Raw genomic sequence first — 14,280 nt, 5'->3', positions numbered from 1 at the left:
GTTTACGATCAAATTGATTTAATCGCCGTTTTCAAGGAGAAAGTTCGTTTGTGGTTCAAATTGAGCTAAAGAATCTTGTCCCAAAAAAGCAGCAGACAATGAAAAGGTTGGGAAACAAAGCTCAGAAGCTAATACGAGAGCCGCTTCAACCCATGTTTCACAAAACCCCTCGGATTTCAATAGATTTTGTTCTCACCTGATAAACATGCAGTCAGAACAATAAATGCCCAATAGCTTCCACATGGTTCAGTCAATTTTATTCCGTGTTGCCACTTCGACATTTTATGAAATGGAAAGAATATCGTATCCGTTGCTTAGTTTCCACATTTTTTTGCACCAGAATCTCCAATAAATAAGCATCTTCCTGAACTATAATTCTATTTCGTTATTCTGTTTCACAATAATCTGGTGAATTTAACGTGAAAGCCTCCCTTCAGATGATTACTTCTGTTTGGCTTCCTTTCATTCACAGAATGTTGGTGTCACCCCTAATATTGAATTTCATCTTGACAATCAATATGTGTCCTACCTGTTGTATCTCCACAGCTCCTTCCACTTCATCTATCCGTTATTACAGCGACATTTTGCTGTTGTCAAAGCTTCTTTGTCTCATAAAATTGTGGCACTGCAGACTCAATCTTTACTGAAACATCGAGGTTTCCTTGCTCAAACAATCGCTTCTATATGCACTGTAGAGATGTACATTAGAGACATTTTTTCATTAGAATATGAATACAGCTTATGAACATGTATTGTTTCTGCACCAAGGTCAAAAGGGACCACGTTTAGTTGGTGGTAATGATACCTGCTCAGGACGACTGGAGATACTGCTGGGTGACACCTGGGGCACAGTCTGCGATACCGACTGGGATTTACAGGATGCAGCTGTTGTCTGCAATCAACTCGGTTGTGGAGCCGCAATAGCAGCACCAGGAGGTGCATATTTTGGAGAGGGAACTGGGCAGATATGGAACGATATCTACGAATGTATCGGCAATGAAATGCACTTGCGTGACTGCCCGGTTTCATCCTCGGGACACCAAAAGTGCTCACACGGCAATGGTGCTGGGGTCATCTGTTCTGGTAGATGTTTCATTCAGATTCACGTATTCGTTATTATCTAGCTGTATCTATTTTAATGTAAGATTTCTTGAGCGCATTGTATATCACGGTCCGTTGTCAGTGCGAAAGTCCGAATTCTTCTGCTTTGTAATAATTCCGCAAATTTGGATTGTGATAATTTCAGAGACGTGGGATGCAGCAGAGTGAGGGGTTCCTGAGAGCAGGATACCAGAGTTATTTACTTCCTAGCTTCAATGCATCTCCTTTGTCAGAAGAGATTGATATTAATCAGATTTTACACTTCCTATGAGGAATATGCGCAGCACTAAAATATATAACCACAGGATGCCGAAAATTGTAAACAAGAACAGAAATTCCTGGAGGAACTCCGCAAGTCAGGCAGCACCTGTGGAGAGAGAAAGAGTTAATGTTTCGAGTCGAGGTCTGAAGCAGGGTCAGTGGGCTCTAAACGGTAACTTTGCTTTCTATCCCTAGATCCTGGCAGATTTGCTGAGCTTCTCCTGCAATTTCTGTTTTAGTTATAAATTTTCACATTCTCTACAAGTGCACAATTATGACACTCAGTAGAAACTAAAACCCCAAAATCTGTTGGAAATTCTGTTCCAAATGAGAGATATAATTTGGCACTAATGTGAGTACGAGAGTGTGGTGCTGGAAAAGCACAGCATCCGAGAAGCGGGAGAATCGACGTCTCGTGCATAAGTCCTTCATCAAGAAGCATCTGCAGTCCTCACTTTCTCCATCAATGTGAGTACCTCAGTCTCAATATTGGCTTCCTAGTCTTTAGTGTAATTCTAACATTTATTTGGCACAAGAGGATCTCAGCAGTTCTGGCAGATATCCACAACTTAAGGATAGAGTTCTGAATAAATGTCACACTCAAAATGTTAACTCTGCTTCTTGCACTACATGCTACCAGACAAGTTGAGTTCCTCCAGAATTCTGTGTTCATTTTAACATGAGGATGGACCTGGTAGCTCAAAGGAGCACTATTGCAACTCACCAAAACTCTCTTCCAGCACATTTCATTCCCAAGAAATCTACTACCTCTGAAAGCAAAGGCATGAAGCATAGAGTAATGTCACCCGTTCCAAGGCACCCTTCAGTTCACAGGCCGCCATGACTTGGAAACATATTGCCATTTCATCATCATTCCTGAGGCAACATATTGTACCTCCGTCCCTCATCTGTGGCTGTAGGAACAGCATACAATCTGCTGTGGGATCAAAGGTAAACTCTGGCCTTTCCAACGCTATCGACATGTTCCGAAATACGAAAACAAAATGGCACTTCTATTTTTATTCATTCATGGAATGTGAGTATATTTTGGCGCACACAAACCGCACTTAAACTGAATGCTTTGGAAGGCCAGATGAAAAGGCGCTTCGGAGAAGACAATTGCTATGGGCTTGTGGCCACATCAGACGAAATGAGGAAATGCATTGTCCTTCTGATCAAAAATGTTCTGACTGAGGCTTCTCTTGAAACCTGAATCCCTTATCTAACTTGTTGATAACCTTTACAAAATGGATTTGTAATGCATGCCCCTTAAATTAATTGCATAATGGTAAACAGAATAACAATTTTTATAATTGATGTGCACATTTCAACTCTAAAATGCTCATTAACGTGGATTATCAAATTGCATTTGTACAGGTGAAGATTGGCAGATACGACTGGCCAATGGGGAGACCATTTGTGATGGCCGAGTCGAGGTTTATTATCGCGGCACTTGGGGGAGAGTGACTGACACTCAGTGGAATTTCAAGGATGCAGCTGTGGTTTGCAGACAACTGAATTGTGGCACTGCAATTAACATTTACAACCACTCGAAGTTTGGCAAAGGCACAGGTCCATCCTTGATCAACAATGTCAAATGCAATGGCAATGAACCCTTCCTATGGAATTGCAGTTTTACACAAATGAAACAGTTGTCTGTTGCTGATGACGTGGGTGTGGTTTGCACTGGTAAGCGCTTCTTTAATTATGTAGGTTAAACTGTGCATAATTTTGCATAAAAATGAATATAAGCAGTCCGGGATAGTTTTTTTGAGCTTGTATTAGTTGAGCTTGACCATTTCATGCAGCTTTTACGTTACGTTCACCGAAGTAAGTTAACAAAGTCAAAATGCCATTTTGTACGAATATAGAAGTCAAAGAAGCTAAGAAGCTGTTAGTTTAAAAAAAAATGCACAGCTATGTATCCCAAAGAACTTATTCAAAAATTAATTGGTGTTTGGTCTAAACCTCAATTAAGTTTACTTGAAGAAAAATAAATGAATCCAGTAGTTACCATGACTGGGCTTCATCGATTATGCATTGACAATTAAAATTACACTGCAAGTAATCAAAAATTTTAACTACATTGCTAATGGCATTTTGGAGAAGGAAATACTTAGTCACCTATATATAATCTTCCAACCCCTTGGCCAACTACAGCAGTGTCTATAACGAACAGAAGACTGTTGAATTTTAGATAAAGAAATTCTCATGTCATTACGTTCTGTGCTGTGAGGGTATGGGAGCAAATGACCACAACTTACGAAATTGATCCAGCAGCAATAAGTGCTCAATATGATAAGTACAATAGGTTCAATTCATCATTAAGTAATGCCATTCTGGGGTAAAAAAAATGAATTGTGTCAAAAACATCTTCAGTGTATACTGCAGTTGAAAGTGTGGGACGAACCTTTTCTACCCTTGCATTAAATATTCTTCACAAACCCACCTCCAGTTCCCTCTGTGGTAAAGACATTTATAGAAAAAGTACTGCGAGAGATGAAATTCCTTTCCATTCCTCCCTTAAGTGGGTGTCATTTGTACTGAAATGATGCTGTTTACTTCTGGATTCTGCCACAAGAGAAAACAATCTCTCAGCATTCACCCTTCCAAATCCCTTAAGATTGTTATGTTTAAATAAGTGCAATAGCCAGTTCTGAAGAAGGGTCTCTCAAACTGAAACGTTCCTCTTGTCATTCTTCTGAATTCCTATCAGTACAAACCAAGTCAAGTCAACCTCTCCTGATATGAAAATCCTTCCATCCCAAGACTAACATGGTGAACTCTCACTGGTTTGCTTCTAATTCCAGTAGATATTTCCTTTAATAAGGTGAACAAACTGTTCACATTATCACAAATGTAGTCTGATTTTTGCCTTGTACAGCACAAAAAAGTGTGCCAAGTTTTTTTGCTCCCTCACTTAATCTGTCCTCACAGTTGGACTCCCTGTGTCATTCCTCACTATTTGCCTTCCCACCATTTTTTGTGTCATTTGAAAACTTGACAACTCATTTTCATCATCCAAACCACTAATAATTCTTGTTCCAGCACTGATTACAGTAGCACTCCTTTAGTTACAATTTGGCATCCAAAATATGTGCATTCTATCCCAATTCAGTCCTCAATTAATAAGTCTTCTATCCATGCTAAATTATTGCCCCAAATCCATAGATCCATGCTTTATTAAGCAGCTTAAAAGTGTGGCACCTTATCAAATTCCTTTTGTTCATCCAAATATATTACATCTAATGTTCTAATGTTCCTCTTCATCTATCTTCTTTTTTTAATCTCTTCAAATGTTAAGAATACAATAATGCTTTTCAGGCATGATTTCCCCTTCATGCAGAGTGACTCTGATAGAATTAGTGTGTGCTTCTAAATGCTTTGCTATCAAATCATAATACAGTAAAGTCAAAAATTTTCAAAATGACAGGTGTTAAGCTAACTGGCCGATAGTTACACGCTCTGTTTTAAATCTCCCTCACTTTTTGACCAAGAAACCTGTGGGCAGCTCCCAATTCTCTAAGACCTTTTCAGTTTGCAAGGTTTATTGAAAGAAGACATTTATTTACTGTCTCTGTAGCTACTTCCTTTTAAATCCTCAGGTTCAACCCATCAGGCACAGAACTTTATCAGACTTTAGCGCATTATTTTTCCTAATACTTCTTATCTAGTGATAGTTATTGTGTTCAATTTCTTTTCACTTTGCCCCTTGATTATTTAGGCTTTTTTGTATTGTTACTTGTGTCCTCTAACACGAAGTTTGCTATAAAGTATTTGTTCAACCCCTCTGCCAATTCTTGGCTCCTGTTATTATTTACTCTGCCCCATTCTTTAAGAAGCTAATCTTAATTATGGCCTCTCTCTTTTCCTTTTAACGTATTTAAAGAAGCTCTTATAGTCTATTTTTATGGCATTTACTAGTTTGTTTTCATAGTTTATTTTCTCCCTCTTATTATTTATTAATCATTTTCAGTTGGTTTTTAAAACATTCACAATTCCCTGATTTCCCACTAACTTTTGCCATAGCATTTTTTTTTTCAATTTATACTTTCCATTATTCCCCTGGATAATCATGTTTGATTGAACCCCTTCTTAGATTTTTTTTCTAACTGGACATGTCTTTAAGCAATTAATTGGTAGCATCATAACAGATTGTGGATTATGGATATTTCAACCAGAATTCCTGAAGAAGCGCCTTAGGGAAATAACATATCAAAATCGGTAATAGACAGGTTTATGCATTTTTTATACAACATGCTGATTGTCAAAATAAATTCAATCAGATCAAAACTCAAACTTTATATCATAAATATTCAAGAAAATAATGAATCATTTGGGAATAAAATCATTCACATAGCCAGTTTATTATCCACAATCCAAAGGAGCATTATTAGTAATACATCAATCCTTAAAGCTCATATTGAAGGGAATTTGTCAGGAATGACGCAGTGTTTCAGATGAATACATTTCCTTGTTACTGTTTATCATTACGGATGTCCTCAGTGAATCCACAGGAGTCAATACTGTTGAACAATACATAGATATTAGTACCCAAAAATTGATTAAGCAAAATGTTGAACCTAAGGCTCAGGGACAAGATTTTTTGCCTTTGTTAGATTTCGAAGAAAAAGCAAACTCAGTGTGAGTTGGCCAAAGAAAAAACGAAGCTCTCAACAAACAACAAAACCAGATTAACAAAGTCATACAACTCAGAAACAGACCCTTCAATCCACCTCGTGTGCATTGAACAGACATCTCGATCTGGCCGAGTTCCATTTGCCATTATTTGGCCCATATCTCTGTAAAATGTTCCTGTTTGCATATACATCCAGATGCCTTTTAAATGTCTTCATTTTACTAGCCTCCACCACTTCTTTTGGCAGCGCATTCCATACACTTAGTATCCTCTGCATCAAAACATTACCCTTCCGGCCCATCTCACCTTAAAACTATATTCTGTAGTTTTGGACACCCCATCCTAGGAAAATGACGTTGGCTATTCACTTTATCCATGGCTCTCATGATTCGATAAACTTCTAGAAGACTCAGCCTATTAAGCCTCTCCCTATAATTCAAATAGAAGAGACCTTAATTCGACATGTTGCTGGAGCGAATCTATTAACATTGACACCTGTCTTTGGGGAACAATTAAAATATCTGTTGCTCTTGGATATTTGACTTGTCTGGTATCGCCATCACCTGGCATTGTAAAAATATTTTTCTTGTGTTTTACCTGATTGAGCCCTTTCAATTCCAGTGGTGTGACGGGTTACTGAGAAACCAAAGAGTCAAATTCCTAAAGATAAACTGAATTAAATCTAAATTTACAGGATTTGCCTCTTAAATTGCTGTACTTTCAATTACCATAACTTTTCTCGTATCACTGGATTAAAACCAAAAAAATATTAATAGCAAATACAAAAAAATTTATAGAATCTTAGTCAGAATTTATATATTCAGTCTTTATTGCCACGTTATTTCTTGCCCAATGACCCCTCGAACTATGCTGTTTACAACGGAAAATGCTGCAAATAACAATATCATGCAAATAGATTTCACGATCAACGTGACAAAAGAACTAATAATGGAGAAAAATGTCGTCATTGTTGTGCGGAACCATAACAACAAATCGTTGTAAGAGAAATCAACAGTTAGAACAATTTTAGAGTTAAGAATATTAAGATAAAGCTGGACCATAGTGCTGCTCTCTCATTAGAGAGAGATGACTGTGGCGGTTTGACCTGAAGGTCACCACACCTTAGGCGAGGGCAGGTGTTGAGAGAGTGTTCATGTTAATCTCAGTCTATATGAGAATTAAAGTCACACTGACGGCATCACTTTGCATCACAAATCAGTGGTCCGCCTATGGAGGTACCGACGCCATGTTACGAGTTTGGGAATATATTTTGAGAATTGTAAATCATGCAGGTACCGTTCCCAGGAGCAGAAACTGTTTGATTTAATGATCCCTGTCCTGCAGATCATATTCAGATAAGATTGATGGATGGTGGAAGTCGCTGTGCTGGAAGGGTGGAGCTTTATTTCAGTGGAACCTGGGGAACTGTGTGTGATGACTCCTGGGATTTAGCAGATGCCCAAGTTGTCTGTAACCAGCTGAAGTGCGGACAGGCTTTAAATGCAACGATTTCCGGTTGGTTTGGTCCAAGCTTGGGGCCTATTTGGTTAGACAATGTGAAGTGTGGAGCGAATGATTCTCTCCTGTGGGAATGTCTGCCAGGCCGTTGGAGTGAGAACGACTGCAACCATAAAGAGGATGCTGGAGTTATCTGCTCAGGTGAGATTACTTTCAAAATTCAGCACTGCCAACGATACCTTTAATAAACCTAGAATCTGGATAATTGATTATTAGACTTGGTAATAATTGAATTTGACACTTTTAGCCTATTGCTCTTGCTGACAGTGAAAATTCTGTCAACCTAATCGCACGCCAACACTACGGAGTATGAGATATTAAGATGCAGTCTGGCACATTCTTTATGAAATTCTTTGAAATAATTGTCTACCGAGTGTTCTGCGAAAAGGAAAATCATCAAAGTAATTTAGTTACGGATCCGCTTGATGTTGTTTTATGCTCATTGTTTGTGGGTGGGCTGGAAACGAACAGAAGATTAATCTGGGCTTTGTTCTACAGAGCACAGGGCTCTGAGGCTGCAGGATGGAGCGAATCCCTGTCAGGGCAGAGTCGAGATTTTCTATAATGGAACCTGGGGGAGTGTTTGTTCCGATTCCTTTGGAATAAAGGAAGCGGACGTTGTTTGTCAACAGCTCGGATGTGGCTCTGCCCAAGCTGTGGATCGTGATGTTACATTTGGAAGTGGTTCTGGACAGATCTGGCTCGACGATGTGAGCTGTCGTTCGTCTGACACAGTCCTGTGGGAATGTCTATCTTCACCATGGGGTGAAAATAACTGTAATCACCAGGAGGATGTCGGAGTTATTTGTTCAGGTGAGAACTGTCAACGGAGCCCGTTCGTCTTGAAATATTTCGCTAATGTTTAAACATTTCTATCACTCATAAACGTGAGATCACCCACAGCTCTGTTTAAGTCTAATAAGCCGAGTCCCATCGCAACTGTCCTCGATGGCCTACATGCGCTGAGTGTCTGGCATTACTGGCTACGCCGGTATTGTCCAACCTTAATTGCCCGAGAGGAGGTGGTGGTGAGTCAGCCTCTTGAACGGTGATATTCCATGTACAATAGTGTAGTAACATTCAAAGTGCTTATATGAAGAGATTTCCAGGAATTGAACGCGGCGTCAGTGAAGGGCGATATACTTCCAAGGCAGGATGGTGAGTTCCTTGGAGCACAACTTCAGGCGGCAGTGTACCCTGTAATTGATGTTCTAGGTGGCCATTTCGGGATTTTGAAATAAATTCTCATCCTCCTTTACAATTATCTACACAATTTTATCTATCCCTTTATCCGTGAACATCTCCAGTCCCACAACTCTCTGATATATTTGCCTCGCGTTAATTCTGACCCAATTTTCATGGTTAAGTTCAATAGCTCCACTATTCGTGACAATGCCTTCGGTTGTCTCTGTTCAAAGCCCTCTATTTCGCTTCTATAATCTCTCTATTTCTCTACATCCCTTCCCCCTTTTAACACACACCTTACAGCCTGCATCTTTGACCACGTTTACTGTCATCTATTTTCATATCTCCTTCTACGCCTCGGTTTCATACGTTAGTTTTTAAATGTTCTCGTTGAAAGCGCTGACTAAAATAGCGACTGTTTTTTGAAGTAATCGATTATTCACTTTCAGAACTAAATCCTGGGAAAATGCACAATGATATGGACAGGAGGAAAAGTAACATGGAACCACTTTTGGAAGATTTTGGTAATTATTTTTAAAGATCCAATTCGTGATTAATAATAAAACAAATACAATCTATAAATGTCGTCACTTAATATTAATACAGCCAAGAGTGGGCAATTATCTTCCGCTGTGCACGCTGGTCAACTAGTTTAATTTTATATAACGCTACACAATGATCGGGAAAGGAGAACACATTTGCTTTTGACATCGACGAGCAGAGTACCCCGATCAGTGAGAGACCCAGGATCTTTAATAATGGTGCAGTCAAAGTAACTTCGTGGTTTGGAATTTGGAGCAGGGCAAATAAAGTAAGTGCCTAATTTCAAGTTGAGGTACCCTCTGGTTTCTTAGGAAATCTTTGTTTTTCTCTGCAGAGCTGCGGCTGGCTGCGGGATCGAACAACTGTTCGGGAAGAGTTGAAATATTTTTCAGTGGGACATGGGGAACGGTTTGTGATGATTCCTGGGACAGGCATGATGCCGCTGTTGTTTGCAGACAATTAAATTGCGGCGAGCCGGTCTGGGCTGTGGGAGAGAAGCTATTGGACCAAGCAAACGGCACAATTTGGATGGACGAGGTTCAGTGCAAGGGAAGTGAACTCTTCCTGTGGGACTGCCAATTGTCAGCAATGGGAGATCATGACTGTGACCATAAGGAGGACGTCAACGTGATCTGTTCTGGTACACAATTTTAACTTTAGCTTTTACTTTATCATTTTCAACTTTGCCTTCAAATCTACGGATAATGTTGTCCTTCGTACTGCAACCAACTCCCTCCCGAGAACTCACCAATTCTGGTCTTCTGCTCATCACTGCATCTTTTCACCGCTGTCATCGCCTCTTCTCCTCTCCAGAAACTAAACACTGAGATTCCACACCCAAACACACTTCATCACTTTGTCTTACCCTATGTTTTACATTCAGCGTGAAAACGTACTTCTTTGTCCAAATTTTCGGTCACCTAATCTAATAGATGTGAATCTGTGTCAAGTGTTCCCTCCTAATGTTCTGGAGGACAGTTAGTGGATTTAAATCTCACTATGGACGCTGCATAAATGCAAGGTGAGTGTGTAATCAATGTGTGGGAAAGAGATTCAAGGAACATGAGGAAATGTGTTAATTTGGGAGGAGTAATTAAAAATCCTTTACCGCTATATGTACACACTGACCTTTTATATTGTTGTCCATATGTTTCTTTTATGCAAAATGCATTAATTTGTTTTCTAATAGCACCAATCGACTGGGCTGTGCTTACTTTTAATACCAGGACTTTTAGGACACAAGATTCCTGTACAGGATATCACCGTATGTACAGAACCTGTAACTGCTGATGGAAAACTCCAGAGTTTATATAGCCCACTCTCATAACAGTCCCAAATGCTACACTGTTGAAGATAAACATGCTGTTCTGCATTTAGGTGCCACCTCATTACATTTTTGCACCGTTCACAAGTTTTCAATGATACAGGTACTGGAACTTGTACTTATCCATTACAACCCTAGTGTGTTCATTTTCATGAATTACCAAATAATCTGATCTATCAATCTTGGAACCAAAGTGTACCACCTCACATTTCACTGCATTCAGCTCTATCAACTTTATGCCAAACTGATTAATCTATGAATCTGCAAGTTCTGCTCATGACTATAGTATGCATTTTTCCAACTATCTTGGCACCACCATGAAACTCGAATAATGGTTTCTTGCTTCAATTATAAAGTCATGTTTTACATTTATTTTCCAGCACCTGAACAGAATGGAACCACTTTTACAGTCAGTGCAAACAATGGTTAATACCAGTGTGAGATTGAAAAATGTCCAAACTTTCAAACGTTGGATTCATTTTGCATTCCTCAACTAAACTTCAATTAAATTTTGCCTTGAGTAATCGATATTATAATGCAATAACAATGTGTTCAACTGTAGGGTTAACCAGAAAAGATTTACAAGTGTGTTGCTGGGATGACCGGGTTTGAGCAATCAAGAGAGGCTTTTTTCCCAGATGTGTCAGAGGCTTATAAACCTTATAGAGGTTTATAAAATCGCAAAGGGCATGGATAGCGTGAGTAGTCAAGGTCTTTTTCCCAGGGTAGGGGAGTCTTAAACTCAAGGGCATATGGTTATGGTGAGAGGGGAAAGATTCAAGAGGGACCTGAGGGGCAATCTTTTTACAGAGTGTAGTGCACATATGGAATGAGTGGAGGAACTGGTGGAGGCTGGTACATTTACAGCATTTAAAATAATCCAGATGCGCACAAGAACAGGAAGGGTTCACAGGGATATGGGGCAAATTCTGGCAAATAAGACAAGATCAGTTTAGGATAATTGGTCAACATGGGCGAGTTGGACTGCAGTTCTGTTTCCATGCTGTATAACTCTATCACTCTAAACTTTTCACTGTCTTTATTACATATTTTTCATTACAGGCCATCAGAAACACAGAGCACTCTTCAACCAGGAGAGACCCTCTATTTTCATTATCCCTTGTATATTTGTTGTCCTTTTGATTGCTGTTTCACTTGCTTTGGCTGCAGAATTGCAGAGAAGCTTCCAGAAAGGTTGGTCAATTTTAAATTAAATTCCCTGACCCAGACGTAGCAAGCCTAATTCCTGATCATCTCCTTGTTCTGCAACTCCTACTGCATTCACAATCTGAGTGAGTGCTTTGCAGGAAGTTGGGCATCAAAAGAGAGAGGTTGTAAATGTAATCAACTAAAATGTTACACAGATTGAGAATTTTAAATATGAAAACATGTTGCGTTGGTTGGAGTTGTTTTCTGTCATACACAAGAGGACAAAATGTAGAGTAGTGGTGGGGGGAGGGGTGGTATATATGATAACGAAGCATTTCGACAGACCATATAGGGCAGAATGATCTTCCTTCACTTGGAGGCCTGGACCTGAGGTTTAAAGCAATTGGTAAAAGGCTGAGTGTGATTTGCTTTCATGTAGAAGGGACTGAGAGAGTGAAAAGTTGGTGAGAATATTCAAATTGTAGTTAGCTGCATACCTGAAGTCCCAAACTGTGTGCTACAGCCCCACATTGGAAAATGGGCTGCAATGGTGGTGCAGTGATACTGGGATTGGTGACTAACCCACAAGGCATTGGATCAAATCCTACTGTGGTGAAGGTGGTGAAGTTTGACTTCAGGTAAAAACCTGAGATTTGAAGCTAGCATTAGAGATTTTTAAAAATACCTGTTTTACTAATATCCTTTTGGGAAGGAATTCTGCCATTACCCAATCTAGTCTACATTTGACTTCAGACCCATAACAATGTAATTGCCATTGCTCCATTAGGAAGAGGCAATACATGCGAGTGCAGCCAGTGAAACTCACTTCCTGTTGATGATTAAAAGAAATTGTTGTGCAGCTGACTTTCAGTTGGGACAGACAGTATGAGTCAAATCATCATATTAAATTTCTATAATTTCAACGGCTTCTCTGATTTAATAACATCCTCTACATTAGAATCATAAAGTCATAGAGATATACAGCATGGAAACAGACCCTTCAGTCCAACTCGTCCATGCTGACCAGATATACCAACGTAATCTAGTCACATTTGTCAGCAGTTGGCCTATTTCTCTCTAAACCCTTCCTATTCATATATCCATCCAGATGCCTTTTAAATGTTGCAATTGTACCAGCCTCCACCGCTTCCTCTGGCAGCTCATTTCCATACACACGCCACCTTCTGCCTGAAAACGTTGCCCCTTAGCTCCCTTTTATATCTTTCTCTTCTCACCCTAAACCTATGCCCTATAGTTCTGGACTCATCTACCACAGGGAAAATACTTTGTCTATTTCTCCTATCCATGCCCTCATGATTTTCTAAAGTTCTATTAGGTCATTACTCCAAGTCTTCTGTTTTTGGGACTAACCTGGAGATTCCCTGACACTCAACATGTGCAAGAAAATATAACTAAGGCAAATAATTTTGCACTGATATGCTGTTGGATAATCATAATAACATAGGAGCAGGAATAGGCTATTCAACCTATTGAGCCTGCTCTGCAATTCACTATGAACAATACCAATCAATAACTTCAATACAGGATAGCCAGAAGGGAGCTGAAGAAAGGGATTAGGAGAGCTAAGAGAGGGCATGAAAAGTCTTTGGCAGATAGGATCAAGGATAACCCCAAGGCATTTTATGCGTATGTGCGAAACATGAGAATGACGAGAATGAGGGTAGGTCCGATCAAGGACAGTAGTGGGAGACTGTGTATTGAGTCGGAAGAGATAGGAGAGGTCTTGAATGAGTACTTTTCTTCAGTATTTACAAATGAGAGGGACCGTATTGTTGAAGAGGAGAGTGTGAAACGGACTGGTAAGCTAGAGGAGATACTTGTTAGGAAGGAAGATGTGTTGGGTATTTTGAAAAACTTGAGGATAGACAAGTCCCCCGGGCCTGACGGGATATATGCTAGAATTCTGTGGGAAGCAAGAGAGGAAATTGCAGTACCGTTGGCAATGATCTTTTCATCTTCACTGTCAACGGGGGTGGTACCAGGGGACTGGAGAGTGGTGAATGTTGTGCCCCTGTTCAAAAAAGGGAATAGGGATAATCCCAGGAATTACAGACCAGTTAGTCTTACTTCGGTGGTAGGCAAAGTAATGGAAAGGGTACTGAGGGATAGGATTTGAGTATCTGGAAAGACACTGCTTGATTAAGGACAGCCAGCACGGATTTGTGAAGGGTAGGTCTTGCCTTACAAGTCTTATTGAATTATTTGAGGAGGTGACCAAGCATGTGGATGAGGGTAGAGCAGTGGATGTAGTGTACATGGATTTTAGTAAGGCATTTGATAAGGTTCCCCATGGTAGGCTTATGCGGAAAGTCAGGAGGCATGGAATAGAGGGAAATTTGGACAGTTGGATAGAAAACTAGCTAACCGGTCAAAGTCAGAGAGTGGTGGTAGATGGTAAATATTCAGCCTGGAGCCCAGTTACAAGTGGAGTTCCGCAGGGATCAGTTCTGGGACCTCTACTGTTTGTAATTTTTATTAATGACTTGGAAGAGGGAGTCGAAGGGTGGGTCAGTAAATTTGCAGATGATATGAAGATTGG

General features: G+C 39.8%; 1 protein-coding gene across 1 annotated transcript in view; it reads left to right on the top strand.

Moving 5' to 3' along the window:
* LOC148148279 (scavenger receptor cysteine-rich type 1 protein M130-like) overlaps positions 1-14,280 on the top strand; it is a 49,844-nt gene that overhangs the window by 24,957 nt on the left and 10,607 nt on the right. Inside the window, exons 7-13 of the mRNA XM_087993949.1 lie at positions 769-1,083; positions 2,740-3,051; positions 7,346-7,660; positions 8,018-8,332; positions 9,154-9,198; positions 9,582-9,887; positions 11,634-11,765. Of these exons, the coding sequence (XP_087850075.1) occupies positions 769-1,083; positions 2,740-3,051; positions 7,346-7,660; positions 8,018-8,332; positions 9,154-9,198; positions 9,582-9,887; positions 11,634-11,765 (1,740 nt within the window). The remainder of the gene's footprint in view (positions 1-768; positions 1,084-2,739; positions 3,052-7,345; positions 7,661-8,017; positions 8,333-9,153; positions 9,199-9,581; positions 9,888-11,633; positions 11,766-14,280) is intronic.

Source organism: Chiloscyllium plagiosum, unplaced genomic scaffold, assembly GCF_037043375.1.
Source record: "Chiloscyllium plagiosum isolate Xiang-an unplaced genomic scaffold, Cpla_swu_hap1 HiC_scaffold_13, whole genome shotgun sequence".
Classification (NCBI taxonomy): Eukaryota; Metazoa; Chordata; class Chondrichthyes; order Orectolobiformes; family Hemiscylliidae; genus Chiloscyllium; species Chiloscyllium plagiosum.
The sequence above is the reverse complement of the archived record's forward strand: the minus strand, read 5'-3'. Positions and strand labels throughout refer to the sequence as shown.